The sequence below is a fragment of the Gopherus flavomarginatus genome, chromosome 7, assembly GCF_025201925.1.
Source record: "Gopherus flavomarginatus isolate rGopFla2 chromosome 7, rGopFla2.mat.asm, whole genome shotgun sequence".
NCBI classification, from domain to species: Eukaryota; Metazoa; Chordata; order Testudines; family Testudinidae; genus Gopherus; species Gopherus flavomarginatus.
The window spans coordinates 116,018,639-116,046,118 of record NC_066623.1 but is presented as its reverse complement, the minus strand read 5'-3'; the positions used below and the strand labels follow the sequence as shown (position 1 = coordinate 116,046,118).

Below are 27,480 nucleotides of genomic sequence, written 5' to 3'. Positions count from 1 at the left end.
GTCAGTAGCAGAATGTTATCCTCCAAAGTCTCCCATCTCACCCATCCTTTTTGTAGACTTTAGTTTGAATCCAGAGTCTATAGGTCTTGCTGTCTCACACTGCCTCTGGGTTTGGTGATTGATCACCCATCAATTGCAAGTGTGACTTTCAGCCTGGGACCTGGCTTTGATCTTCCTTCTGTTGTACCTTTTCTTTTTAGGGTGGACACTTCTTACTTTGTTAGGGCTGTTGTCTGTATCTTCAGCCGGTGGGGTTTGAACTTTATTTCATCAGGACAGACTGAGGCTGGAGGTTGATTCCATCATCCATATATACCTCATTCACACATTTAAACTAAACTAATAAGAGTGCAGCAGGGTTTGCAAAAATGAAGGTTGGAGGAAGCTTTTACAAAATGGAGTGAGCGTTTTAAAATGGGGTTTGAATTACAATATGGCAAACAGTGAACAGAAGTAACAATACAGACAAGTGTAGTGGATGACAAACAGTGAACAGAAGTTACAATGTAGGCAAGTGTAGTGAATGGTGAACAGAAGTTACATTAATAAAGCGAACAATTAAAAACAATTTCATTTATCAGTTCTACAACTGCCGACGGGACTGTTAATGGCCCGGTCGGTGGTGCTGACCAGAGCCACCGGGATCCAGTGCCTTCCATTCCACGACCCAGATCTGGGTCATGACCCACAGTTTGAAAACCACTGGCTTTTAAAACTCTTGGCAGCTTTTTGTTTTCCAGTGCACTACAACAACTCCAGATAGTCTTGTTAACGATATAAACATCCAGTCTCTCCCTTGGCAGTATGAAGCCACTTTAGCGCAGCATGGTCAGTTTGTAACTGGAACCGCCGTCCCCAAACATATGGGCGTAGCTTTTCCAGGGCGTACACAATGGCATAGAATTCCTTTTCACTGACTGACCAGTGACTTTCCCTCTCAGACAGTTTCTTGCTGAGAAACATGACAGGATGGAAGTTGTGATCCGTTGCTTCCTGCATGAGAACTGCTCCTATACCACACTCAGATGCATCTGTGGTTACTAGGAATGCCTTGTCAAAGTCCGGAGCGTCACCTTAAGTTGGGTAAAGGCCTTTTGACACTTATTAGTCCACTTAACTGCATTTGGCTGGGTCTTTTTGGTCAGGTCGGTCAGTGGGGCAGCGATTTGGCTGTAGTGTGGTACAAATAGCCTGTAGTACCCGGCCAAGCCTAAGAAGGATTGAACCTGTTTCTTTGACTTTGGGACAGGCCACTTTTGGATAGCATTCACCTTGGCCTGTAGGGGGTTTATGGTTCCTCGACCCACCTGGTGTTCCAGGTAACTTACTATGTTTTGGCCTATTTGACACTTTTTGGCCTTAACAGTTAGTTTGGCCTGCCTGATGCACTCAAAGACCTTTTCCAGGTGTAGAAGGTGGTAGGGCCAGGAGTCAGAAAAAATGGCCACATCATCGAGGTAGGCAACTGCGTATTCGCCCAGTCCTGCTAGTAGACCATCTACCAGCCTCTGGAAGGTGGCGGGTGCATTTCGCAGCCCGAAAGGAAGCACATTAAATTTATACACCCCTGCATGAGTGATGAATGCTGACCTCTCTTTGGCAGGTTCATCGAGCGGTACTTGCCAGTACCCCTTGGTTAAGTCTATTGTAGAGATGAACTGGGCACGTCCCAACTTTTCCAATAGCTCATCGGTGCGTGGCATTGGATAGTTGTCTGGACGAGTGTTGTGGAAAAGACCACCACCTATTCGATTTTGGTCAGACAGGCCGAGGCACCTTTATTGATAAAACAAGAGTACAAGTATGCATACAGGGAGAGACAGAAATTCCATGCAAGGAAAAACTGCTCTGTCCCTTACAATATTTACCAAGCTTATAAAGGCTAAAACCGCAAAACGTCATATCGATTACACAAGTTATTTGCTTATTTTTGGTAGTTAATATTGCAGATCAGCAGGTTATTTACTGTAAATTCAGCTTGGGGTATTTCCAGTTAGGGGCTTTTGCAATTACATTGTCTTATGACTTTTGATTGCGAATACATATTGCACAAGCTATTAGCATATTGCATAGGTCACACATTTTGGCAGTAATTAAGCTTGTCACTTGACAATGCCACCTGGCAATTTTCTATAAGCAAGCAGTTTTATTATGCTATATTTTGCTTAAAGCCAGACTGGCAGGAAAAGACCCCTGGTCCCTCCCTGCTTAATTCCTCTTTTGTCAGTGTTTCATACCCATATTTCTTAATACTTGGTTTTCTCTCCACCCAGTGGGCTAGACATTACTGATAAACAAGTTAGGCCTGGATATATGGGCCTATAAACCAATAAAGCTAAAAGTATTTATAATTATTACAATATTGTATATTAAAATCACAGAAGCTTATATCAATGTCGGGGATCTGCATCCAGGACTGATTTGCCTTATTATTTCAACCAGGGTTCCGCTGCAGTATCCATGGCAGTGACAGCAAATTCTTAGGCACTGGTTAAACAAGATTTTAGGAAGACAAAAGTTTACAAGTATTTAATTATATTTGAACCGTAGATGCTCATATTACTGTTGGGGACCTACCACTAGGGTACTTGATCGTACATGGTCTTCAATCAGAACCCTAGGGCAGGATCCACACCAGTGACAGCAAGATTCTAAAGGCAGTGGCTTAAACAAGGGCAGAAAGCTACAAATATTCAATTATATATCAGGACCACAGATGTCTGTATTACTGTTGGTAACCCGTCACAAGAGTACTGTTCGTGCATTATTTTCCGACCAGAACCCTAGGGCGGGGTCCCCACCAGCAACAATAAACTTTTAGAGGCAGTGGCCGAAGATGGCCCGAGTTGGCCGGCACTAAAGCTACATATAAAGGGTGAGGGGTTATGATTTCTTTCAATGAGTTACCGCATTTAGCTTACGGTAGTCCACGCAAAAGCGTATTTCCCCATCTGGTTTGGGTACCAGAACCACTGGAGATGCCCATGCACTGGTAGATGAGCGGATTATACCCATCTGTAGCATGTTCTGGATCTCCCGTTCTATAGCAGCTTGGGCGTGAGGAGACACTCGGTAGGGTGGGGTTCTAATTGGGTGAGCATTACCTGTGTCAATGGAGTGGTATGCCCGTTCAGTCCGTCCTGGGGTGGCTGAGAACAATGGGGCGAAGCTAGTGCACAGCTCCTTGATTTGTTGCCGCTGCAGATGTTCCAGGGTTGTGGAGAGGTTCACCTCTTCCACGCCACCGTCTTTTTTCCCTTCGTAGTAGACACCTTCAGGCCACTCAGCATCATCTCCCTGGACTGTAAACTGACAAACCTGTAAGTCTCTGGAATAGAAAGGCTTGAGAGAATTAACATGATACACTCTGGGTTTTAGAGAGGAATTGGGAAATGCTATGAGGTAGTTAACAGCTCCCAGGCGCTCTTGGACCGTGAATGGCCCTCCCCATGATGCTTCCATCTTATGGGCCTGTTGCGCCTTCATGACCATAACCTGGTCTCCTACCTTGAAGGAACGTTCTCTGGTATGTTTGTCATACCAGGCCTTTTGCTCTTCCTGAGCATTTTTTAGGTTTTCTTTAGCAAGCGCTAAAGAGTGTCGGAGGGTGTTTTGTAGGTTGCTTACAAAGTCCAGAATATTAGTCCCTGGAGAAGGTGTAAACCCCTCCCATTGCTGCTTCACCAACTGTAATGGCCCCTTAACCTCGTGACCATACACAAGTTCAAACGGTGCAAACCCTAAACTGGGATGTGGTACAGCCCTGTAGGCAAAAAGCAACTGCTGCAACACTAGGTCCCAATTATTGGAGTGTTCGTTGACGAATTTACATATCATGGCCCCCAAAGTTCCATTAAACCTTTCGACCAGGCCATTGGTTTGATGGTGGTACGGGGTGGCAACCAAGTGGTTCACCCCATGAGTTTCCCCTAGTTCTTTCATGGTCCCTGCCAGGAAATTAGATCCTGAATCTGTAAGGATGTCGGAGGGCCAACCTACCCTGGCAAAAATGTCTGTTAGTGCCTGGCACACAGCTTTAGCCCTGGTGTTGCCTAGAGCTACTGCTTCCGGCCATCAGGTAGCAAAGTCCACGAAAGTCAGTATGTACTGTCTCTTGGGCCTTTGGGTTGATGAATTTGGGGTCTATGAAGGATTGGTGGATAGCTGTCACTTGTGCCCCCGTGTCTCTCCATGCAGTAACCTTCTTTCCGCCCACTCTCAAAGTTTCCCTTCGCTCCAAGGGTATTTGAGAGGCATCTGGGCCTGGGGATCTTTGGTGTGATGGTGGTGTAATGAACTGCACTCGGTTGGGGTTCTTTGGGCAGTTGGCCTTTATATGTCCCAGATCATTACACTTAAAGCATCTTCCAGCTGACTGGTCACTGGGTCGAGGTGAGTTACTGGAGACTGGTGAGGTGGAAGAATAGGGTGTCTGTGGCTTTCCTTGGGTTGTAGGAGGGGTCTTGGGTTGCCCTCGGTTGTAGGGTTTCTTGTCGGTGTGCCCCCTGGGGGATTCATTCCCCTTGACAGTAGCTTTCTTGCTTTCTGCCACTTCCATCCATTTGGCTCCAATCTCCCCCACCTCGGTGAGATTTTTGGGTTTTCCATCTTGTATGTACCGTGTTATGTCCTCAGGAACACCATCCAAGAACTGCTCCATTTGTATGAGGAGGTGCAGTTCGTCCAAGGATTTAACATTGTTTCCTGATATCCAGGCCTCATAATTTTTCCCAGCGTAGTAGGCATGTCTGGGAAATGACACATCTGGTTTCCACTTTTGGTTTCTGAAACGCCGACAGGCATGATCCGGGGTTATCCCCATTCTGAATCTGGCCTTGGTTTGAAACAGTTTATAATTGTTCATTCTGTCCTTTGGCATTTCAGCTGCCATCTATGCTAAGGATCCAGTGAGCTGTGACCTCAGCTCTACCATGTACTGGTCTTTAGGGATGCTGTATCCAAGACAGGCCCTTTCAAAATTTTCTAAGAAGGCCTCAGTGTCATCACCTGCCTTGTAGGTGGGAAATTTCCTGTAATGTGGAACAATCATTGGCGTAGGGTTGTTAGGATTGGCTGTGTTCTGTTGCTTAGCCTTTTCTAATTCCAGGGCCTGCCAGTAGGTCTCCCTCTGGAGTTCCAGCTGTCTTTGGTGGTCTGCATCTTTGGCTGCTTGCTCTCTTTTGTAGGCTGCCTCTCTGTCTTCTTGTTCTCTTTTGTAGGCTGCCTCTCTTTCTCTTTCTCTCAGCTCCATCTCTTGTAGTTTTTTTTCCATATCTCGCCTGTGGTCTGCCTCTTTGATTTGTACCTCTGCAACCAGTTTTGCCTTGGAAGTCATGGTTCCTGTTTTCTTGTGTTGGGGTGCCCTCCGGTGTTTATTATCTGAACTGCTGGCTCTGTTGTCTCCTGGGCTTTGCCTAGCAACAGTGCCTTTTTTTTTTCTAGCGAATCTTTTAAATGTAAAGTAAACCAGAAAAACTACTTTATTTGCATGTGTGTTGTGCTGGATACTTAACTCTCAATCGGAGTGCTATAGTATAACAAAAGACCCGTAATAGTTCCTTGCTTAAAATGCAAGCCAGACTGCAACCAAAGAACAGAAAAAAAAAATTCTCTCTGGCTCTGTTTAAAACCACCCTTTCTCTCTGCATAAAAGCCCTAGCAGAGAAAAAGAAAATAATATTCCTACTGGCTTCTGGATCTTATCTTTCCACACCGCTGTCACTCATGTCATAACTGTCCTACTCAGATCTGAACCTTAGAGTTCAGAACATGAGAAGCTAGCATGAAACCTCCAAAGCTTAATTACCAGCTTAGATCTGATAGCACTGCCACCAATCAGGAATTTTAGGGCCTGATACCCTCTGGTCCCCCCTAAAACCTTCCCTGGGGAACCCCCAAGACTCAGATGCCCTGAGTCTCACCACAATGGGAAATAACCCACTTCCCTTCTCCCTCTTCCCCTCCAGGTGTTCCCTCCCTGGGTTCCTGGAGAGAGATACAGATTCAAGCTCCTTGAATCTAAACAAAGGGATTCCACCCTCTTTACCTCCTCCCAGATTTCCCCGCCCTGGGTACTCTAGGAGATTCCCTGCTTCAAGTCCTTGAAACACAAGTACCGAGAGATCAAAACTCTCTCCCCCGTCACCCAGAGGGCATGCAAAGTCAGGCTTAGTAAATCTAACACAAAGAGATTTTCCCCCTCCCTTCGTTTCTTAGCCTTAACCAGTGAAAAACACTCAAACAGGTCTTAAAAAGAAAGCTTTATATAAAAAGAAAGAAAAAGGACATAAAATGGTCTTTGTATCAAGGTGACAATATACAGGGTCAAGTGCTTAAAGGAAAAAATGAATAAACAGCCTTATCCAAAAAGAATACAATTTAACACGTTCCAGCAACTACACACATGTAAATACAAAAAAAAAATATAAACGTATTGTCTTACTATCCTTGTACTTACAACTTGGAAACAGAAGATTAGAAAGCCTGGAGATGGAAAGATTACTCTTAGAGCCGAGAGGATCACCGAACCAAGACAAAGAACAAAGAACTCACACCCAAAACTTCCCTCCACCCAGATTTGAAAAAGTCTTGTTTCCTGATTGGTCCTCTGGTCAGGTGTTGTTTGTTACCCCTTTCCAGGTGAAAGAGACATTAACCCTTAGCTATCTGTTTATGACACCCTCCTGCTAAGCCTGTGGCCTCGAGGATAATGTGGCACTTTCCATGGGGCAGCTGGGCTTCATGGGGAGACGTATTTACAGCCTTCTCTTTGATCAGAGTGAAATTTGCCACCTTTCAGTTTCATTGTCCTCAGACGTCCCCTGGCTCTTGAGGTGAGACAAGGAGAACAGCTGTTTCCAATGTACTTTCTCTGGCCTATTCATTATTTTGAATATTTTTATCATGTCCCCTCTCATTCATCTCCTCTAGAAGGCAAACAGTCATCTCAGGCTCTCGTCATATGAGAGTTTTTCTGTGTCCCTAATAATAATTGTTATTAAATAAACCGTAGTTCTCTACCCTTTTCTCAAAGCGTTGTACACGTGTTAAATAAATAACCCTCACGACTGATTATTCCTTGCAAAGCCTTTTGCTGGTGAAAAGTGCAGTCTAGGGACCACATCTGATCATTTATAAAACGTGCTTTATGAAACATGGAATCTGATTGGTTGATGTCCAAGGATGTGATACAGCTGCATGGGGAGGACTTGTTAGTTCTATTCCCTCCCTCATACAATATCCTATCATTGTACTAGCTAAGCATCCCACATCCTCTCATTTCCCATGCACAAGGGGCCACACGCAATGGATCTCTGAGATTGTGCCACTGTAACTGGGTGCGGGAGTGTGTGTGCACTACAAGTGGGAAGGAACAGTTTGGTGCCTTGAGAATCCTATTTGTGTCTCTCCGCTCTCGCTAATGCACCCGCATTGTGGCTCCTGAACATCCTGTATCGGTGGTTGTCAGGGGAGGGGAGGGTCTTATTCTCAGTTCATCTGGAATAAAACAGCCAATTTCTCCTTGTGTAGCTCTCCGCTGTTGAGAAGTGTGAAAACTGAAAGTCCCAGTCCCTGGGGCTTAAAATACAGTTATGTGACTGAGCAGGAACAGGTTAATTCCCTCTGGGCTTTCCTAGTCTTGAGGATTTCTGCCTTTAGACTGTAAGGTCTTTGGGCAGGGCCTGTTGATGTAAAGCGCTTTGAGATCTGCTGGTGAGACGTGCTCTGGAAGAGCTCGTTGTTATTGTTGTAAGTTTTATCTCGGGCTGCGCTGAGTGCACTCTTGGTGCTCAGCAAACGCAGAGAATTCCCTGAGCAATGGCAGTGGCAGTTGGACTTTAGCTCTTGTAGGGGTTAGAAACTGTTCGCTGCCCACTCTGCAGCGCCTTGGAAACCTACCGGTATCATGATCATTGTGCTCAGCTCTGTGTGGACATATGGTAGGCACAGGCCCCATCCGTACTACAAGAGCCCACGCTCTCCTGTCCAATATCCCAAAGCAAAGACTCTTACAGCCCTACAGCCCCTCTGTCTGAAGCAAGCTGCTGCGGTAAGAACATTGCTGCTGCTGCTGCATAAAATGATCCTGTTTCGGAAGAGTCTGAACCAGATTCAGTCAGCATGGGAATGTCAGTGTCCAGAGTGCTGGAGCCATCTGATGATCTGTGCTGGCAGGCATGCCTCTGACATGGCCTTGATCTTTAGGCTTCCTCACTGTCTCTCCCTCCACTGGGGAGAGAGTGATTTTTTTCTGTCTGGTGTGATTGGCTGCCCCCTAATCATTCCCATTGTAACTTTACTTACATCAGTGTTCCCAGAAAGGCAGATGAGTTTGAATCCTATCGGGACACTCAGGGTTCATGAGACACTGTGGACACAGGACATGCACCCTTGGGTGCGGACACACACCACATCTCTAAATCCTCTGTGCCCTCATGGCCCAAATTCCCTTGCAGTTTTCACTGTCACTCTTCAAAGTCCCGTGCACTGTAGAAAGGTGACAGGCCTGTTGGTAAGACAGACTTCCGCAGCGTAGGAGTGACGAGGATAGAGACCTGGAGATAAGGGAGAATTGGAATAGGAGCTGGAAGGAGAATCAACTTTCAATTCAGTGTGTATCAGCCTTTTTACAGCCAAAGTAACAGCAGCAGAAATGTAAATATTAGCCAAAGAAAGAAGAGAGCGTGGGGGGCTTTCTCTTTCGCTAGTCTTTGTGAAACGGCCTGCTGGTTATTTCCTAGAGTCCGTTAATATAGTAAGAGATTAAGAGATAATCCAGCAATTAGTGATGAGCAGCAGTTCTTGTCTGGCAGGCTAGAAAGTAATCTGTTTGAGCTAGCTTGTATCACATGTGTCCCTTCACCTCTGTCCCTGTAATCTGAAGTGTAAATAGTTTTGGGAAAACCATTGCCAGACATGCTGACAACCTCCCGAGCCCTTCCAGCTACACAAGTGCAGCAAACACTGTGCCAACCTGGGATTTCAAAGGGGAAACCTGCTGATCCTCTGGCAGGACTAACAGGCATCAGTCTCCCTGCCCATCCTAAAGGCCAGGTTATATATATCTGTGATTCCTTGGGGACTGTAGATATCTAATGCACCCACCCCCAAGGCATGCCATGACCCACTGATGGACTACGGCTGCCGCAGCTGCTGTCTTACCGGACCTAGCCATTAAACTAGGATTGTGGCCTTTGTACCCTCTTCGTACTGCCCTGTTCAGTCACAGGGGTCCATAAAACTGACCTGTTTCCTCACATTTACCCCAGCTCATTTGTACCCGTCTCATGCTGCTGCTGGTACTATTACACACTATGCTAACGTACGAGCTGTCGGGCCGTTTCCGTGTATTGCCTCGCACAGAGCACTGACCTGGGCACCGCCTTGTCTCTCAGTGCACGGGCTGCTAGGAAGTGTGGCCATTTCCTTGAGCTGAGCTAACCTGAATCGCAAACCCTCTCGACCTACTGAGCCCCCAGCAAAAGGTGGGATGTGTTTCTTTAGGGGAGGAGAGTATCCCTCCAGCTTTTCCCTCCTTCTACTGTATGTGGGGGTTTGCCTCTGTCTGTACAGGATGAAGCAGTTCGGATATGAATAACTGGCATGGGGAGAAGAGAGAATCCAGCCTTGAAAGGGACTGAAGGAAATGTGGGCCTGGAATCAGGGCTGTGTTGATAACGGACCTTCAAGAGGTGTGATCTCTGGTCTTAGCATTTGTCCTGAGTTCCCAGCCTGCTGGCTCTAGTGCCTCCCCCCCCCCCAGGTACTCACAGAAATAAAAGCAAGGGTTGTACTGTTCTCCTCCAAGCTCCATTACACTTTCTAGGCCTCTGCTGTAGCATTGCCTGTTGTGCATCATGTCAGAGTGGGTTAAAATCCTGTCCTCTTTGGTCACTGGCAATGACTGACTGACTGTACTGAACCACATGCTGGTTTTTAATTTGCAACGTTTCTCCTGAAAAGCAGGTTTCTCCCCCCACAGCCACAAAAGAATGTGTTTTGTAAGCAGTCTTTAACCATCAGCCCTCCTCTGTGTGTTCTGTCAGCAACGGGAGGGTTACAGATCTCTAGCTGGAGTGATGGCATTCTGGCTAAAGGAGTAAGATGTCCTTTTTCCACAAGGAAAATGTAACTAACCTTTTACTGTCTCTCCTGCAGGAACAAAAACTGGGACCTCCACATTCATTCTGGGTGGTGTTGTTGCTTTGATTTCTTGTCTCTCTCTCACTCCCAGCACAGTGTGCCAGTAAGACTCTCCCGACACTGAGGTCAGCTGAGACTGCACATGTCTGTCAGTTGTCTAATATCTTTCTGCCACAATTAGCTCTTTGGTCGGAGAGGGGAAGCAGCTCTTCATGGTAGAAGACTTTCCATTTACCACCAGGAACATTTTCTCCATATTCTAACGTTATGATCTACATGTCTGTGCTCTGCCCAGTGTGTGGTCAGTGGGTTCAAAGTGCCTTTGCCATCATCTCTATGCTTGGAATGGGAGCACAGGAGTGTTTGGAGCAAATCCATGCGGTGACTAAAGGCGTGTGTATGTGTGTGTGTGTCGCATGTGTTTACATGTCTGTGCTTCGAATACTGGCCGGGAGAGGGGCTGCCCACTGAAAGGCACCGCAGCTGTTGGGGTGTGATGTACACGCCTGTCTGCCATGTCTCCGTGTGTCTCAAGTCAGTCGCCTGGTCAGAGCAGTGCATGTGGAAGCTCTGTGTCCTTTGCGAGTGTGAAGCTGTGTGCGTGCGTTATGGGAATCCTGACTGACTTCTGCAGTCTTGTCTTGTTGTTTCAGTGGTGTGCGGACAGATGAAGCTTGGCCTGTTTTTACTCTCTGTGTTTTTCCTTGTCTTTTTTTTATTCCCTCCTCATCTTCATCGCACTCTGCCATCAAACAAAACAAACTTTCATCTCTCAGATCAGCGAGAAGGTTGGTCCTTTTCACTTCTTATCCATCTACAGTGCGCCACGTCAGATGGGACTTTTCCAGTAGGGAAAGGCGCGCCAGCCCTGAAAGGGGCAGGCCCCTACCAGCCCTGGCTCCCTGCCAGGCACGGCCACAGCGCGCCTGATGAAACCTGCTTACTGTTTGCTATGACTTTGGTGATGGCGTTGATACCCTGCTTGCATGCCTTTGTTGCTTGAGAGTTAAAATGCACAGACTATATTTGCATGCAAAACACCAGCTGAGGGTTCTGTGTTTAAGGGGAAAGAAGTGCATGCTGCGTATGCGGGGTTCTGCCTTCACCCATTACCTGTACCAGGCTCTGCGCTAATACATCTGAGCTGCTTCTGTTTCCTGGTAGGAGATCAAGAGCGCTAATTGGAAGCTTTGATGTGACTGATCTCCCCTCTTGCTGTGTGAGCTGCTGGTGGAGAGCAGGAGCTGCACTTTCTCCTTGTGCTTCATTGTTTTGGTTTTTTAGTTTGCTAAACACCCTTCTGATCACAGCTGTAGGCAAAGGCTCGAGTGCTCCTCTCCCCTGCACCTGTATAAAAAGAGAGGGAGCTGAGGACACTGGCCCAGTGCTCTGGTGCCTTTGTGTAACACGCAGCTTCCTGCTCTTCTGTGGTTCTCACTCCCTTGGCATGCTGGAATCTCCAGGCCTCTGAGCCCCCTTGCATGTCCAAGTGGCAGGGTTTGCCTTCGCCTTCCTCACTTGTGCTGGCTCTTTGCCTTGCTAGTAGCAGAATTTGAAGAGCCCCAGTGACCTCAGCCTTGCTCGGGTGACCCCTTGACAAGCCCAGCTGCTGTCCTACCAGAGCTCTGGGTCACTAGAGAATGTTGCTTTACCCTCCTCTCTGTCCCGATGCAGCTCTGTTGCCCTGAGAGCAGAGTGGACCAAAGAACAATCACACAGTGAAAGGGCATGGGCAGGTCAAACCTTTACAGGGAAAGCTTAGGTCTAGGCCGACGCTGAGGCCTTGGAGATTTGTGACACATTTAGCACCGATGAAAGTGCTGGGTTTAACAGCCCTGCTGACCGGTTTAATTCCCGGGATAGATCCCTCATGGGCAGGCACTTTGCAGGTTCTCCCTGCACCCTCTGAACTGGAGTCACCACCTCCAATGGGGAGTTGTTCTCAGTGGCCCATTCAGCCTGAGGGGGCCAGTTAGCCTGCTGGTATTGTGATGTGCAGCCCTGCCCCCAGGAGCTGGTGGGACCACAGCTTGTTTCACATAAGCCACTGAGCAGCCATCTGAGTTGACTTGATTTTAATAATGATTAAACATGTTTAACAAGTCCTCCGAGCAGTTGTTCCAGTGCAGTATTTACTTAGTTCCCATTTCCCTCCCTGAAACATGCTCCCATTTCAATTGTACTGAGACAGAGGCTCTTGTTTTCCCTCTAAAAATAGAATTCTTGGAGATTAGAATTACCCGCACCTAAGACAGCAGTGAAAAGAGAGAGAACCCCAAAGCCAAGCCCCAGAGCCTCCAGGATGTCACTGACTTGGGAGGCTGCAGAGAAGACTCGGAGATCACAAGAAGAGTGAAGCTCAGGCTCTGTCTGAGCGCGTCTGCATTTCCGTAACAGGCTTTAGCGGCCGGGAGCTGAGCAAGTGAGAAAATGGCTGTCAGCCAAGAGGAGCAGATCATTTCTCCTTCTCTCCTCTCTCCATTGGCCTCCCCTTCTCACCCTACAAAAATCCACACGTGCACAAATATTTAATGTGATGGCAGAAAATAGTTTCTAAATATTCCAATGGGATTTGCAGTGCTTATAATTTGTTTGGCACTGATAATTACATCTTACATTTTTCTAGCTTTACTTAAAACTGTGTACTGCTCACCCATGCATTTAATTATTGCTCTGCGACTGCTACAGGGTTATTTATTAAAGAGTTATTTTATCTTGATACAGTGGATCTTTTCTCTTATTCCCCTCCTTAATGTTGTGTTATTTTCATCAGAGAAATTTCAGAGAGTGAATGCAAATTGCATAGCTCCACAATCTCTGTCTCCCGTACTTTGCTATTAGCATGTCACTATGCTGAATGCTGATGTCTCCAGTGCTGCAGCACTGTAATGATATATCCTCTTTTATATGCGGTTGTCAGCGCAAATAATTAGACCTAAAAGTTATAGCTGAAATATAATCCAAAAATGGTGAGGCCCTGTTTTGGAAATTGTCTATAAAATGTCAGCATTCAAGGATGCATTGGGAACATAAATAGTACAGCATTGTTTGAGCGCAAGATTAGACTGTAAATGCATTTTTCTAGTTCCAATTTTTCCTCTCCTGCTGTTGATTCTGACAATAGATTGTGAGGCTCCAGTAACTACCTTTCCATTTGGAGACCTTGCTTAAAAGAGAGAGATGAATGGTGTCTACAGCTGCATAAACCATGCAGCCCAATGATCTTGTTTCTGGGAGGTTGTCTCCAAAGTTTTTTTTTTTGTTTTTTTTTTTTTTGGGTGGGGGGGATAGCTCACTGGTTTGAGCATTGGCCTGCTAAACCCAGGGTTGTGAGTTCTATCCTTGAGAGGGCCACTTAGGGATCTGGGGCAAAAACTGGTCCTGCTAGTGAAGGCAGGGGGCTGGACTCAATGACCTTTCAAGGTCCCTTCCAGTTCTAGGAGATTGGTATATAGATTCATAGATTCTAGGGTCAGAAGGGACCAATGTGATCATCTAGTCCGACCCCCTGCACAAAGCAGGCCACAGAACCCTACCCATCCACTTCTATAACAAACCCCTAACCTATGCCTGAGTTATTGAAGTCTTCAAATTGTGGTTTGAAGACCTCAAGCTGCAGAGAATCCAGCAGCAAGTGACTCATGCCCCATTCTGCAGGAGAAGGCGAAAAACCTCCAGGGCCTCTGCCAATCTGCCCTGGAGGAGAATTTCTTCCCGACCCCAAATATGGCAATCAGCTAAACCCTGAGCATGTGGGCAAGACTCACCAGCCAGCATCCAGGAAAGAATTCTCTGTAGTAACTCAGATCCCATCCCATCACCAACCACTGGGCATACTTATCTGGTGATAATCAAAGATCAATTGCCAAAATTAGGCTCTCCCGTCATACCATCCCTTCCATAAACTTATCAAGCTTAATCTTAAAGCCAGATATGTCTTTTGCCCCCACTACTCCCCTTGGAAGGCTGTTCCAGAACTTCACTCCTCTAATGGTTAGAAACCTTCATCTAATTTCAAGTCTAAACTTCATAGTGTCCAGTTTATACCCATTCGTTCTTGTATCTACATTGGTACTAAGCTTAAATAATTCCTCTCCCTCCCTAATATTAATCCCTCTGATATATTTATATAGAGCAAGCATATCCCCCCTCAGCCTTCTTTTGGCTAGACTAAACAAGCCAAGCTCTTTGAGTCTCCTGTCATATGACAGGTTTTCCATTCCTCGGATCATCCTAGTAGCCCGTCTCTGAACCTGTTCCAGTTTGAATATCTCCAATTCTTTCTTTCTTTTGTTTTTTCACTCCTTCCCCACCTCAAGCAAGTGGCTTGGAGAAAGAGAGGGACTTGCAGGCAGTAGGCTTGGAGTTGGGGTGCCAAGACATTCCTCAGAGACGTCTCGTCATCTCCCCAAACCTAGGACATTCCTAGCACTGCTCCTTTTCGGGGTGGGGGGGGGAGACACGGCTGCTCTTTTCCCAGGAGGGAGCGATGAGGAGGGGAACTGGGAGTAGAGGGTTTGGGTGCAGGAGGAGCAGCAGCTGGGAGACTGGGGGGTCCCTTCATGCCCAGGAGAGCAGCAGAGACAACGCAGCAGCAGAGGCTCCTGTGAGCATACATGGGGGGGCAGCACTGATTGGCTGGGGGGGAAATCTGCCTGCCCGTCCCTTACCTGCCACTCTGTGTGATTGGCCAGGGGAGTGGGAGCTGGGGATCGGGCTGGTGCCACTATGGCAGGGCAATGAGAGCAGGAGGGAATCGGTGGGAGCCAGGTGCATGGAGTACAGGGCAGTGAGGGGGAGGGGCATTGAGTTTGTTGGGGGGAGGGGCTATGGGAGCTAGAGAGAGGGAATCTGTATTGGGCAGGGGCAGGGTGACCAGATGTCCTGATTTTATAGGGACAGTCTCAATATTTGGGGATTTTTCTTTTATAGGTGCCTATTACCCCCGCCCACACACACACACCCTCTGTCCCGATTTGTCATATTTGCTGTCTGGTCACCCTGGGGTGGCGGGGGAGGAGTCAGCTGCTGTTGCCAAGATAGCTAGTGGGAAAAGACAGCTTCACTTCCCCCTCCCCAGTGCTGCTGCCCTTGTTTCCCTCTGGAAGACAGACAGACACACTCACTCACTCTATAGCATTCCCACTGGGGCCCTGCTCTGCTCCAGCCCACGAGAGATGTGATGGCTCTAAAGATCTAGATTAACCCGTGAGTGTGTGAAGCCCTTGGTTGGTGCCCGGAGTCTCCAAGGCTGACCAGAGAGCAGAGAGGAGGGTAGAGCTGCGGGCTCTGCGTGTGCTGAGGTCACTCTGATGGAATCAGAGACTTGGAGGAACAGCCACTCCAGTGGTGAAAGGAGCAGGGCTCCTTGCGCCAGATGCAGGGAATGTGCACGCTAATGCATGCTAAATTATTAACTCTTCTCAGTCTCTTCTGTCTGTGCTGTGGTGTTGCTTCTTCTCCCACGTCTCCTTGGAGAACGTGCTGCTGGACTGTGCTGCACAGTCCTTTCACCCTCTCCTGTATGACCCAGAGCAATGGCTCAGGTTGCATTGGGTGATTTACCACCTTGGGGTTCACTTTCCCTTCCAGGCAGGGTGCTCAAAGGGGGAAGCTTGCTGAATTGCGCTGCATTACGCAGCCGTTCATAATGCCCAGTCCTGGGATGAATGGCAATGAATCTCGTTTTTGACAGTCTGCTGGTTTAAATTAACCTCTGAGTGATACTATTGTCTGTTGAAATCATTTTAATATGCACAGCAATTTCCCCCATGCTGTTCTTGCAAAACCTCCAAACACCTTTTTTGATCTTGATCCGAAAAGAAGATTTTTTTAAAAAAATGCAAATTCTTGTCAAAAAAATCGTAATAAAAAAGGGAGGAAGTTACTGCAAGAAATGGAGAGTAACAAAAATTTCCAAAGCGTTTTGGTGGCATCACGGGCTGCACTAGCTGTTGTGATTTGATTTGTAAATTGGAGAACATTTCTGGAGAGCTGCTCTTCGAGGGAGCTATGCTGGTTTAAATTATTAGTGGGTTCTTATGCTAGGGGAAGCAAGAGACTTACAGAACTGGCTTGAGCCAGATCAGGGGGTGTGGGTGCTGTATAAGCTTCTGAGCGCTCTGCCCGCGCTCTCTAATGCTAACTGACAGCAGCTCTGCTTGTCCCACCGGACCAGCCACTGAAAAAAGCTGCCAGTTATCCCCAGATGATGTGCTGGTTCGTGAGAGAGTTCACCTCCTGTAGTTCCCATACTGACGGTCTGGCTAGATTAGAATCATGGCCAGATTCATAACTAAAGGCATCTCCCAGCCTCCCCCTCTCTTCCCCCCTCCCCTTGTTTAAAAGCGCAGCCCTGATATCCATTGTTACTAGCTGAGAAGGTGTAGCTGAAAGGATGCTGCCCCTCACTCCACTTAGCAGGGAGCCCATCTGAGCCCACCATTGATTTCCCAGTCCCGCTCTGGTGAGGGACGGGGCAGCTTTGTGGCAGTTCCGCAGTGCGTCACCAGCAAGATTGAATCAGTCTCTCTGAAGTAAACTTAGGAGGCCACGTTAATCTCCTCACATCTTAGGTGTGAGCGCATGATGGAGCCTCCTTGCCAGCACCGGCTGCTCTTGGTACCACTGTGAGGTGTGGGCAGATCAGCTTTCCCTGGGCGCTCCAGCTAGACATGCCCAGACACTGAGGCCTGGCAGGGGGGTGCAGCAGGGGCTTGGGAGGAAACAGAGGCCCTCAGTCGCCCACGGGTCTGCAGAACCCTGGCTGGTTCACCTCCGGGGCGCACTGCAGGGCCTTCCTGGGCCGGCCTTTCCCTGCTTCGGTGGCCAGTTTCCCTAGTGCCCCAGGATGTTCTGTCAATTCCTGTTGCTTTTCTTTTGCAGTCATTTTAACCTGGTGCAAATTCTGCACAGATAGGGACCCACAGGGGCTGCCCAGGCCATTTTGGTCTCTTTGTCATGGTGAGGCCAGCATAACCCCTCTGTGGAGTGAGGCCCAGGCAGAGGGGGTTCCTAGGGCCCCTGGTTCCCAGAGTGTGGGAGAAGAACAAAGGCAGTGCTGTTTTTCCACCCATCTTCCCAGCTGTCAAGTAGTGAACCATGTCCAGCGTTGGTGGGAATGGCTTGGTGACACTCAGCTTGGGGATTGGGCTGACCCAGAGTAATGGGGCATCTGCAGTCAGCTGCTGAGCCCTCAGGAAGGGTGAGGAGCTGTTCCCATCTAGAATGGAGGAACAGTGCACACATGGGGCCGGGGAGGGAGGACAGTCCTTTAAGTAAAGGAGAAATTGTGCTAAGATGTAACCAAGAGGCCTCCTGGGGCCATCTTCCTACCCCACCAGCCTATGCGACTGACACTCAAGGACAAGGGTTTGCCTAGAAACCTTTTCCATGTATTGATCCACCCTGGAGAGGGGAGGAGAGAGTATTTTCTTTGCCATTCATCCCTTCCCTAGGCGCACAGATCCCCATCTCCAGTATATTGTCTAGCAGCCTTTTCTCTTCCCCTGCCGACAGCATAGTAAACAGCAGCTTTGAAAAGAGGCCAGAGGTTCTCTCCATAGCATGCTGCAGAATGCGAGGAGGCCTTTATCGGCAGATTTACAAGCTGTGTTCCTTCCGAGCAAGGGCTGACCGCGTTCCTCACCCTTACAAAGGAGAGCCAGGGACTCGAATCTGAGGGCTACGTGTCAGTGGGGCCCAAGGCTCTCTGAGCCTGAAGTGGATGACGGGGGATAGGTTGGGGAGCAGCTGTGTCTGCAGCAGGGGCCCTGTCTATGGGGTGGCAACAGGGGCCATTCTAGCCCTGTTCTCGCAGGACTGGGCTTTGAGGGCTGTTTCTGCATGCTGGTTTTTCTGAGAATCTAACCCTCCTGCATGGCCTCGCTGGGAGAAATCGAACTTGGTGTGTTTTCCATTGTCTGCATACCTGAGTCAGTGTGCATCTCCCTATCTCGTTCCCTTCGCTGTGCGACCCCATCCCGGCCTCTCTTGCCTGCCAGGTGCATGTCAGGTGCATGAACAAATGCTCTGTGCAGACCTACAGCTTTTCTCTCTTTTTTCCTTCATTTTGAAAATGTGGGAGGTGCGGGGAGGTTGCTGGCCCTGGACTGGGACTGGCTGAAAGAATCCAGCACCATGTCCATTGGAAAATGAAACCTGCCTCCTAAGGAACGGTGCTGGGGGCTTTGCCTGAAAATACACACCATCATGTTAAACCCATCGCCATGTCCATCGAGTCCGCGCGGTGTTCTCGTGACTGTGTAGCGCTCGAGGAGAGTTTCATTTCTGTCTGGTTGGGGGAGCGCTCCCCTGTCAGGCAAGTAACGCCTCGCTGGCGATCACACATGTACCTATTGATTTGAGATTTAATAATTGATTAAAAGAAACAACCAGCAAGACTTTGGATTCAGACATCTTAAAAAGCACACGTTATCCTTCCCCCTGGCTGGTAAGGAGCTAATGAGCCCTGTTTTGTCTCCAAGAAGATGTGTAGTACACACACATTGTTGACAGCATTGTCTAATTTATCACCAAGTCATAGCTCTGTTGTGCATCTAGCGTGGGGGCTTCTGTGTTCAGTCTATTTCTGCAAGTCTGTTGATTTGGAAATGAATCATCAAAGAGCAGAGCTATGAAATGTGATTAGGCAGCGTCAGCCTGTCAGACTGAGCTGATGCTGCTGAGGCACGTCAGCTGCTGAGGCACGTCAGCCGCTGTGCAATTTCCAAAGAGTTTTTGCAGTGCCAGGGCTGATGTGGTACGATGCCCAGTGCCACCGTGCTCCCCATGGGCCCTGCATCAGAGAGTCCTTCCAACTTCCTGGGACCTGGAGCTACCGGGATTCCCTTTAAGATTCTGCTCTGTGACTGTTCGCTGCTCTGCCAGCCGTGGTTGCACTGATTGAGAGTAATTGGGAATGGATGGCTCTGTGTGAGTGGGTCAGTCGTGAACCTTCCCTGGGCTCTAACATTTCCTTTCCAGTGGAGAAGGCTGGGGAGTGCGAGGGTTCCAGGCAAGACACGTTCAGGCAGTTTCCCTTTTTAATTACAGACCAAACCGCATTAGCCCAGAGCAGGCAGAGATTTACGGAGCACAGTAGTGTTTCTCTGCCCCTGCTTAAATAGGCCCATAACACTAACGCTGCAGAATGGGCCTCGTTGCTCAGTGCCATTTCTCTGACTGAAATGCATATGGCTGGCAGCTTTAGAACTTTATTGTTGCTGAGAGTTGCTTACAAATAAGTCTTGGATGAAATGCTCTGCATAAGATTGCTATGGAGAGATGCTTTGCGATGAAATAAGGAGAAATAGGTCTCCCAAAGATGGGACGGGTTCTGGCAACCCAGCACTCTCCTGTCGAAATGGATGTGATTTCACAGCTGTCAGGATTAGTGTTTCCTGCCCAGCAAGGTGTTCGGATCAGGCTGTGACACTGTATTGCAGCTCTGGTGATTCTTTCTTTTTCTGCAGTAACCTCAGTGCTAATTCAGAAATAAAACCTCCCGCACCCCCTGCCCAAGCCCAGTGAGGTGTAGGGAGCCGGTGGCATTGCTCTAAGCTAATAAACTGAGCGGGTAATTCCATTTTGCAGAGCTTCAGTGGGCCCTTTACAAAGAAAGCGTGTGAGTGGCATTTGTGCATGCTTTCCAATTAGAGGGATGTAATTTAAATGGGGAATGGTTCACGTTAGTAATAGCCTCAATTTGGGGGGAGTGCATGGGCGAGCCCTTAATGAGTGGTTCTAATAAGATGCCAGTGGCTAAGGAAGGAGAGCAGCATGTGTGCAATTTGACAAAGCAGCAAACAGCTTTTGTGCTTTGTCATATCTATCTCTATGGATAGATATATGCCCTGTCCGTGAAAATGTCGAGCCCCCTTGCTGTAGCTGAGTGCCACATACTGATCCAGTGACACCACTAACTGTCTCCTCCTTGTTGCAGTGCGGCGTGTCGCACCTCGATTCTCGATCCCTCCCAGCAACCACGAGGTGATGCCTGGGGGGAGCGTGAACCTCACGTGTGTGGCAGTGGGCGCACCAATGCCCTACGTGAAGTGGATGGCTGGCGTGGAGGAACTGACCAAAGAAGATGAGATGCCTGTCGGCAGGAATGTCCTGGAGTTGAACAACATTGTGCAGTCTGCCAGCTACACCTGCGTGGCCATGTCCTCTCTAGGCATGATCGAAGCCACGGCCCAGATCACTGTCAAAGGTAAGACACGGCACAGCCACCCCATCCCTGGGTGAGCAACCTCTGCTGCTTTTCAGAGGGGTGTGGAAGTGCCTAGTCCTCCCATGGCCTGCCGTTGGGTGCACTCTGTGCACTGCAGGGGCATCGCAGCGTCATGGCCCTGCTGCTCGGGAAGAACGTTCACAACCCGTGACCTGATTTTTCCATTTGTTTTCCAGCTTAGATTTAACTGTTCACGCCTGCGGCCTGTCTCCTCCCCCTGTGCATGGAGCCTACGCCTCCCTTGGCAAGGGAGAGTGTGGGAGGCTGCTTGCCTGTGGGCAGGCCCTGATGTGCCAAGAGGCATCACTGGGGCTACAGGGTCTGTTTCCGGAGGAATTCTGACTCAAGTCTCCAGCCAGCGAGGCCTGGCTCAGCCCCTGGCAGGTTGCAGCTGCATCTTAGCAAGGGCACCCTGAGGCTCCGTGACCCAACCCTCCTCCTTGTCAAGAGACCCATTTTAAACAGGGATAAACCCGTTGCGATGCCCTTGGGCTGTGTGCATAGGGACTCACCAGTGAGTGAGTTCAACTACCCGCTATGCCCTCAGCCTCTCTCCTCCCATCCTGCACTGTCTCTAAGGTATGGTTCCTGCTGTAGCACTGACAGGCATTTTCTTTACTTGGCCGCAATGTGAGCTTCTCCTCACTATCGATTCCTGTGGATGCAGAGCGCTGCGCCTGCGTTCGGCCCGAGATTCTGGCTCTGTATCTCCAGCTAGTGCCAAGGCAGGCCCAGAACAGCCCTGCCCTCCTCCCCCAGCAGGCAGGCTGTAACTCTCATTTCCACAGGCGCGTTGTTCTTCTAAATTGGTCTGTCCTCCCAAGCCCCTGCTGTCTCCCAGTCCCCTTTTAGCACCAAGGCCTTGCTCAAACAGTGCCCCGGAACTGAGACTTGGTCCCCTTTGACCTGGGAGTTGAACACAAATTCTCCTTCTCCAGATACCATTCGCAAAAGCCTTTAAACCCTCAGCCACTCCTTGCATTCCCCGTCACTTGGTCCCTGCCTCATCCCTGGGTTTGACTGTTTCTCCCTGCCAATACCATGTCCGCAGCTGAGAGCGAGCGCGCAGAGGGGGTGGGAGGCACAGCTCCATCGCACTGACTGCTCTTTGTATTAGCTCCTCACTCCCTGTCCGCTGCCTGCTCTCCCCACACCTGGTTGTAGAAGGTGACACCTGCTGTTTAACACAGGGCTCAAGCCCTCACACATCAAGCTCTCTGAAGGGGCCTAGGGCTTTCTGCTTACTTCTCATTAGGAGCAAAGATCTTTAAGCCCCTTCCACTCCATTTCTCTCTTCCCCCTGTAGACTGTGTGTTCTCCTAGGCGCCACAGTTTCATTTCATCTGGTGCCTGCAGAAATGCAGCTCTGACACTGGGTGGAGCAGAAGACGCGTGTGGTCAGTGCTGGTGAAAAGCCATTATAAATTAGCAAACTATGTGGTTCCATACAGTGTGTCCTAAACGTCAGTGCTCCCACACACTGGCCTGCATGCTAATACACTAACTAGACTTGCTTTTAGGGACCATCTACGGTATATATCACGTGTCCCGTCTCTGCCTCTGGAAATCAGTACTCACCTGTCCCCCGGGAACATGTGATTCCCAGTGCAGAGCTATCGGGAGGAATGCTTCACTCTCTCCAAATACTCCCAAGTTATGTGACTTGTTGGGGGAGAGCCTGTCCCTGCCACCAGCATGCCCAGGACTGAGTGAGCATCAACAGTGATTTAACGGTATGTTGCAGTAGCACCCTGAGGCCTCAGTCAGAATCCAGTTTTCAGGGTGCTCAGAGCTGTACAAGCCCACATGGATGTGGTTCTGTCCTGAAGAGCAGACATTATTCGGCTGTATGTTCCAGGGGGGCTTTCTGTAACTTTCTGGTCAAACATCCAGAGGTCTGACCTAGAACTGGATTGCTTTTCTTCAAATCAAGATAGTTGGGCACTCATTTTGGGACAGGGTTCAGTTCCTTTTTGCTCAGACTTGGGCATTACTGCAACACAAATAATTAATAACCGGTTACCTGGGCCAGTACATCGGAGACTTCATTACTGGACACTTTAATTCATGTATTAGCTTAATGCTCTGCAGATTTCCCTTGCTTTGTTCGTCTGGTAAAATGGCAAATCTGGAAATGTTTTGTTGCAGCAACTGCAGATCTCATTAACCTTTGCCAGAGGATGTTATGAAGGCTAAGAGTATAACAGGGTTCAAAAAAAACTAGATAAATTCCTGGAGGATGGGTCCATCAAAGGCTATTAGCCAGGATGGGCAGGGATGGTGTCCCAAGCCTCTGTTTGCCAGAAGCTGGGAATGGGTGACAGGGGATGGATGGATCACTTGATGATGCCCTGTTCTGTTCATTCCCTCTGAAGCACCTGGCATTGGCCGCTGTCAGCAGACAGGATCCTGGTCTAGATGGACCTTTGGTCTGACCCAGTTTGGCCGTTCTAATGTTAACACTTCAGTGATCTCATTGCCAGAATTCCTGTGGGCCAATGTATTGTCTGGTTACGGTTTGACATGCCACCGTGTGAAGTAATGGCTGTGAAAGCTGGTCATTTCTCTGGCTGCATCCTGGCTGCATGTGCTGTGATATTTTCAAGGCATCCTTGTCATCAGCCCATCTCACTGCACTGCAGCCTAGGATGTTGTCTCTGTGGAGCTAGTGGTGTGGCCCCAGATTGTGTGTGGTGCTTAGGCCATTTTGCGACATCCCTTTGTGACGCTTGCTCCTGGAGGTGTAGCCTAGCCCAGGTGAGCACCTTTCAGCTGCCAGCTCAGGACCCTGCCACCAAACATTCCTGCATCCCTCTTAAATTACCTTTATTTAGCCTGCTGCTGGCAAGTGCTTCAAGCATGTCTAATAATATGAGTGCTCTGTTTATCCTCCCATTAAGAACCACTTCATGCAATATGTGATGATATAAAAATGCATGTTTCAGAGTATGAAATGATTTCTGCCTGTTAAAGAAGAATGTTAATGGAAGGTGGCAGCTCCATTTTTGTCCCTCTGCACATTGCAGGAGTTGAGCTGACTGAATTATTTAAAATGCTTCTCTCTCCTTCCAATACCAGCGCTGCCGAAGCCACCGACGGAGCCACTAGTGACTGAGACAACAGCCACCAGCGTGACCCTCACCTGGGACTCTGGCAACTCAGACCCCATCTCTTACTATGTCATCCAGTACAAGCCCAAGTCCTGGGAGGGCCTGTTTCAGGAGGTGGACGGCGTAGCGACAACCCGCTATAGCATTGGTGGCCTCAGCCCGTTCTCGGAGTACGAGTTCCGCATCATTGCCGTCAATAACATCGGCCGGGGGCCTCCTAGCGAACTGGTGGAGGCACGGACCGGAGAGCAGGCTCCTTCCAGCCCACCCCTGAAGGTCCAGGCACGGATGCTGAGTGCCAGCACCATGCTTGTTCAGTGGGAGCAGCCTGAGGAGCCCAACGGACAGATCCGAGGGTACCGGGTTTACTACACGACGGACCCCCATCTGCCTCTGAGCATGTGGCAGAAACACAACACAGACGACAGTCACCTCACCACTGTGGGCAGCCTGATAACAGGGACCACCTACAGCATCCGTGTCTTGGCCTTCACCTCCGTGGGCGATGGGCCTCCCTCTGACATCATCCAGGTCAAAACACAGCAGGGGGGTATGTATGAAACCTTCTTTTTAGTGCTGCCGTCCTGCTCCCAGTGCTGTGTGTCCCTCACGATCCACCCTTGGCATGCTGCTCTGCAGGGCACCTTCTGTGTACCTGGCTTCTGAGCCATGCTGAGTGCTTCCCCAGTCGCATGTCAGGTGACAGCTCAGGGCCAGAGACAGCAGCTTCAAACCGTTAGTGCCTGTCGGGGGGAACCTGTGTCAATTTCAGCAAAAATAACGACTGTACCTACTTGTGTTGGACTCTGGCTGGACCCCCGGGGAGGCCGAGTAGTGCACGCCTGCAGTCGTGCTGGGCTCTCTCTGGGAGGGTATGTGTCTGTGCAAAGGAGGAGGCCTTGGGTGCCAATTGAATCAGTGACTAGAATGATCGTGGCCTGGGTAGGCTCTGGTGGGTCTGCGCTGGAGCTGGACGAAGTGATTCCCAGCCCCGGCAGACAGATGCACACGAGTTCTGATTGAGCGAGTGTGCTAAAACTAGCCGTGGAGCAGCGGGAGGGGCTGACCGCCCGAGCACCCACCTAGGTTTTTGGATGGGATTGTACTGGGGTCGCTGGCCCCTCCCGCCGCCATGGCTGCACTACTGTTTTTAGTGGGCTAACTCGGGGAGAGCTCAAGTGGGTCTGTCTGCTCGAGCAGCCCACACACCCTTCGTCACCGGCCTGGCCGCTGAGACTCATCACCTGGCCTGAAGCTGGGGAGAGGAAGAAAGGGCCAAGGTTAAATACAGATGATCCTTTCCAGGGCTAGGTTCAGCCTATGGGAGCAAAGTCTCTGCCGCCCTTTGTAGCGCCCAGGCCATCACTAACTATTTTATTGATCCCCAGTTCCAGCCCAGCCAGCTGATTTCCAGGCAGAGGCAGAGTCTGATACCCGGATTCTGCTGACGTGGCTCCCGGCCTCACAGGAGCGCATTACAAAATACGAGCTGCTGTACTGGGAAGGAGAGGATGGGAGTCAGGTGAGGAGTCTGCCTTGGCTTCGGCCAGTGAATGGGAGGGTCAGAGAGTGATGATCCAGCAGCGGGAAAAGGCCACCGCTACCTTAGCTGGAGTATCTTGGGCTCTGCATCGCAGGACGGTAACAGAAGTGTTTTTTCCCTTTTGGATCTTTGGCGTATGGTGAAACCTAAGCTCAGCCTGTCTCTCGTGCGCATTGCTTCTCCGGCACGGGGCTTGATTCCCATCCAGTTAGTCTGTGGTCTGTGATCTGAAGGTTTGGTGCCTTAAGAAAGCACAGTGCATTGATCTCTGGGTTTCAGCAAGGAACTCCTAGTGTGGGGCTGGCAGGGGACATGTGCAGGGTGATGAAAATAAAGCTTTCAAATGGGATGCAACATTGACTACAAAATGTAGCTGCACGACTTGAGCAGAACTGCTTTGGAGGCCAGGCGGCCTTGGCAGCTGGACCTTCAGGAACGGCCATTCAGCCCAGGAGAAGGATGTGGAGGTGTCCTGGGGAGAGTCCCTCCAGAATCCATGTCAGGTCCCTGGAACAATCAACACCAACCCAAAGCAGCCATCTCAGATCTATCCCTGGTGCAGTGCAGCATAGTAGTGATAATAGAGACCCATTGCTGTGTGTGTACATGGCCCGGTTCCCTGTGTGTTCTGCCAGAAACAATACCAGTCGCTTTGCAGGTTGAACTCCGCTGAACAACAGTGAGTTCCTGTAAGCAAGCCACTTGCCCTTCCTGCAGGACAGGTGTTGATGGAGAGCTTCAGGGGACCGCCCCCCGCATGGGCATCTCCAGGCCTGCTACAAACACTAGCCAGTCCATGAGGTGGGGCTTTCTCCCCATGTCACAGCTGGGCAGGGGCTCCCCAGAACTCAGTGCAAATCTGAGACCGAGCAAGGAATAGAACCCAGCTGTCCTGAGACTTAGGCCTGAATTTAATGAGGCTCCCAAAACCTGTCACAGGGAATTAGCGCTGTGTAGACAGCCACGCTGCAAAGGCAGCATCGTAAAGCTGAGCACCTTCACTGTGGAGTCGTCGCGGTTTCATTCAAGCTGAGTAAGAAGCTAGGACACTGGAGGGGTGTTTGGCAGCATGGAGAGGCTGTCTGGGCTGTGTGGCTCAGGAGCTCGGGGCAGTTCTGGGAGCGTGGCCGCTGGCCTCGGGAGAAATGTTTATCTGCTCTTCTCTAACTGTGAAGAATAATTAGTCTCCCATCCGTTTTCCAGCGCAAGGTGAACTTTGACCCAAGCTCATCGTACGCAGTGGAAGGTCTCAAGCCTGACACACTGTACAAGTTCCAGCTGGGAGCCCGTTCAGAGCTGGGGCTCGGGGTGTACACCCCAGTTCTAGAAGCCAGAACTGCCCAATCCAGTAAGTGTCCACAAGGCTGTTGGTGAGGACAGAGCAAAGGCAGCCTGGTTTCCACCTGGCACGGGGCGTATCAGGGCTCCTGCCCCTGTATTGTCAGACCAGCCACTGGCAAGTAGCAATCCAGTGTGGGTTAGGGAAAGCCAGGCAGCGCTCCGGTCTCAGCCTGGTTGGCAGAAGGCGATATGGTAAGTCCTGTCTGTGTCGTTCAGCCATGCCGTCCTTCCCTGCAAGCAGACCACAGAGACGCTGCAAAGGGAGGAAGGTGGGCTGGCAAAGTGTCTGGGAGAGGCTGCGGGGCTGGGGCATGCATCTCTGTGAGTTTACTTACATGCCGTCATGCCATTCAGATGGGCAGGCCAGGCTCAGACTGTACTAGACTCTGGCAGCTTGAGAGGCCTGTCTCCCAGGCTGTGGGACACTCATTCCTCCCCCTCCCCTTCCCAACCACCTCCCCAGCTGCCTGTCTGCTCAGGGGGCTAGTCGCAGGACTGTGTTAGACACCTTTGCAAAGCAGGGCTCCCCTGTGCTGACTGGCGGCTGGGAGACCAGCCATGGGAATGCAGTGCTGTGTGTGAGTGAGTGAGGCTGCTGCTGCTCCAGGGACTGGAGACACGAGGGAAACAACCACAAGCAGCAGGGAATGCGTCTGACGAAGTGGGTATTCGCCCACGAAAGCTCATGCTCCAAGACGTCTGTTAGTCTATAAGGTGCAACAGGACTCTGTCGCTTTAAGCAGGGAAGTTAATCAAGAGGCCAAATTCTGAGGTGACCCTGGCACTATCCCTTTCCTCCGCTCTCTGCCCTGTGTGATCGCAGAGCAGAGTTCACTTGGCTGTGATTGGCAGCTCAAAGTGCTTCCCATAAGCAGATTAGGGCTATCAAAGGGCTCTCTGAGCTTATCGCTAACCAGTTCTGGGCTTGCTCTCAGGAAAGGAGCATTGAAAGGGGCGGCAGGAGCCTCTGTCTGTCTGGGATTTGGTGACCACGTGGGGTTCGCAGTTGATGCAGGCAGCCGGCTTTCTCTGCATGGAGAGCGTCTCCTGTTCCTGCTGCGTTGGCTAGGCTGAGGTGGCCATCAGAGCAGGAGGGCAGCGGTGCCACT

General features: G+C 49.8%; 1 protein-coding gene across 15 annotated transcripts in view; it reads left to right on the top strand.

The window, feature by feature from the left end:
- PTPRF (protein tyrosine phosphatase receptor type F) overlaps window positions 1–27,480 on the top strand; it is a 628,470-nt gene that overhangs the window by 519,386 nt on the left and 81,604 nt on the right. For all 15 annotated transcript variants that reach the window (XM_050961087.1, XM_050961085.1, XM_050961098.1 and 12 more), the window contains 4 exons: window positions 20,087–20,356; window positions 23,456–24,037; window positions 24,876–25,009; window positions 26,234–26,378. In XM_050961087.1, coding sequence (XP_050817044.1) covers window positions 20,087–20,356; window positions 23,456–24,037; window positions 24,876–25,009; window positions 26,234–26,378 — 1,131 coding nt within the window. The remainder of the gene's footprint in view (window positions 1–20,086; window positions 20,357–23,455; window positions 24,038–24,875; window positions 25,010–26,233; window positions 26,379–27,480) is intronic.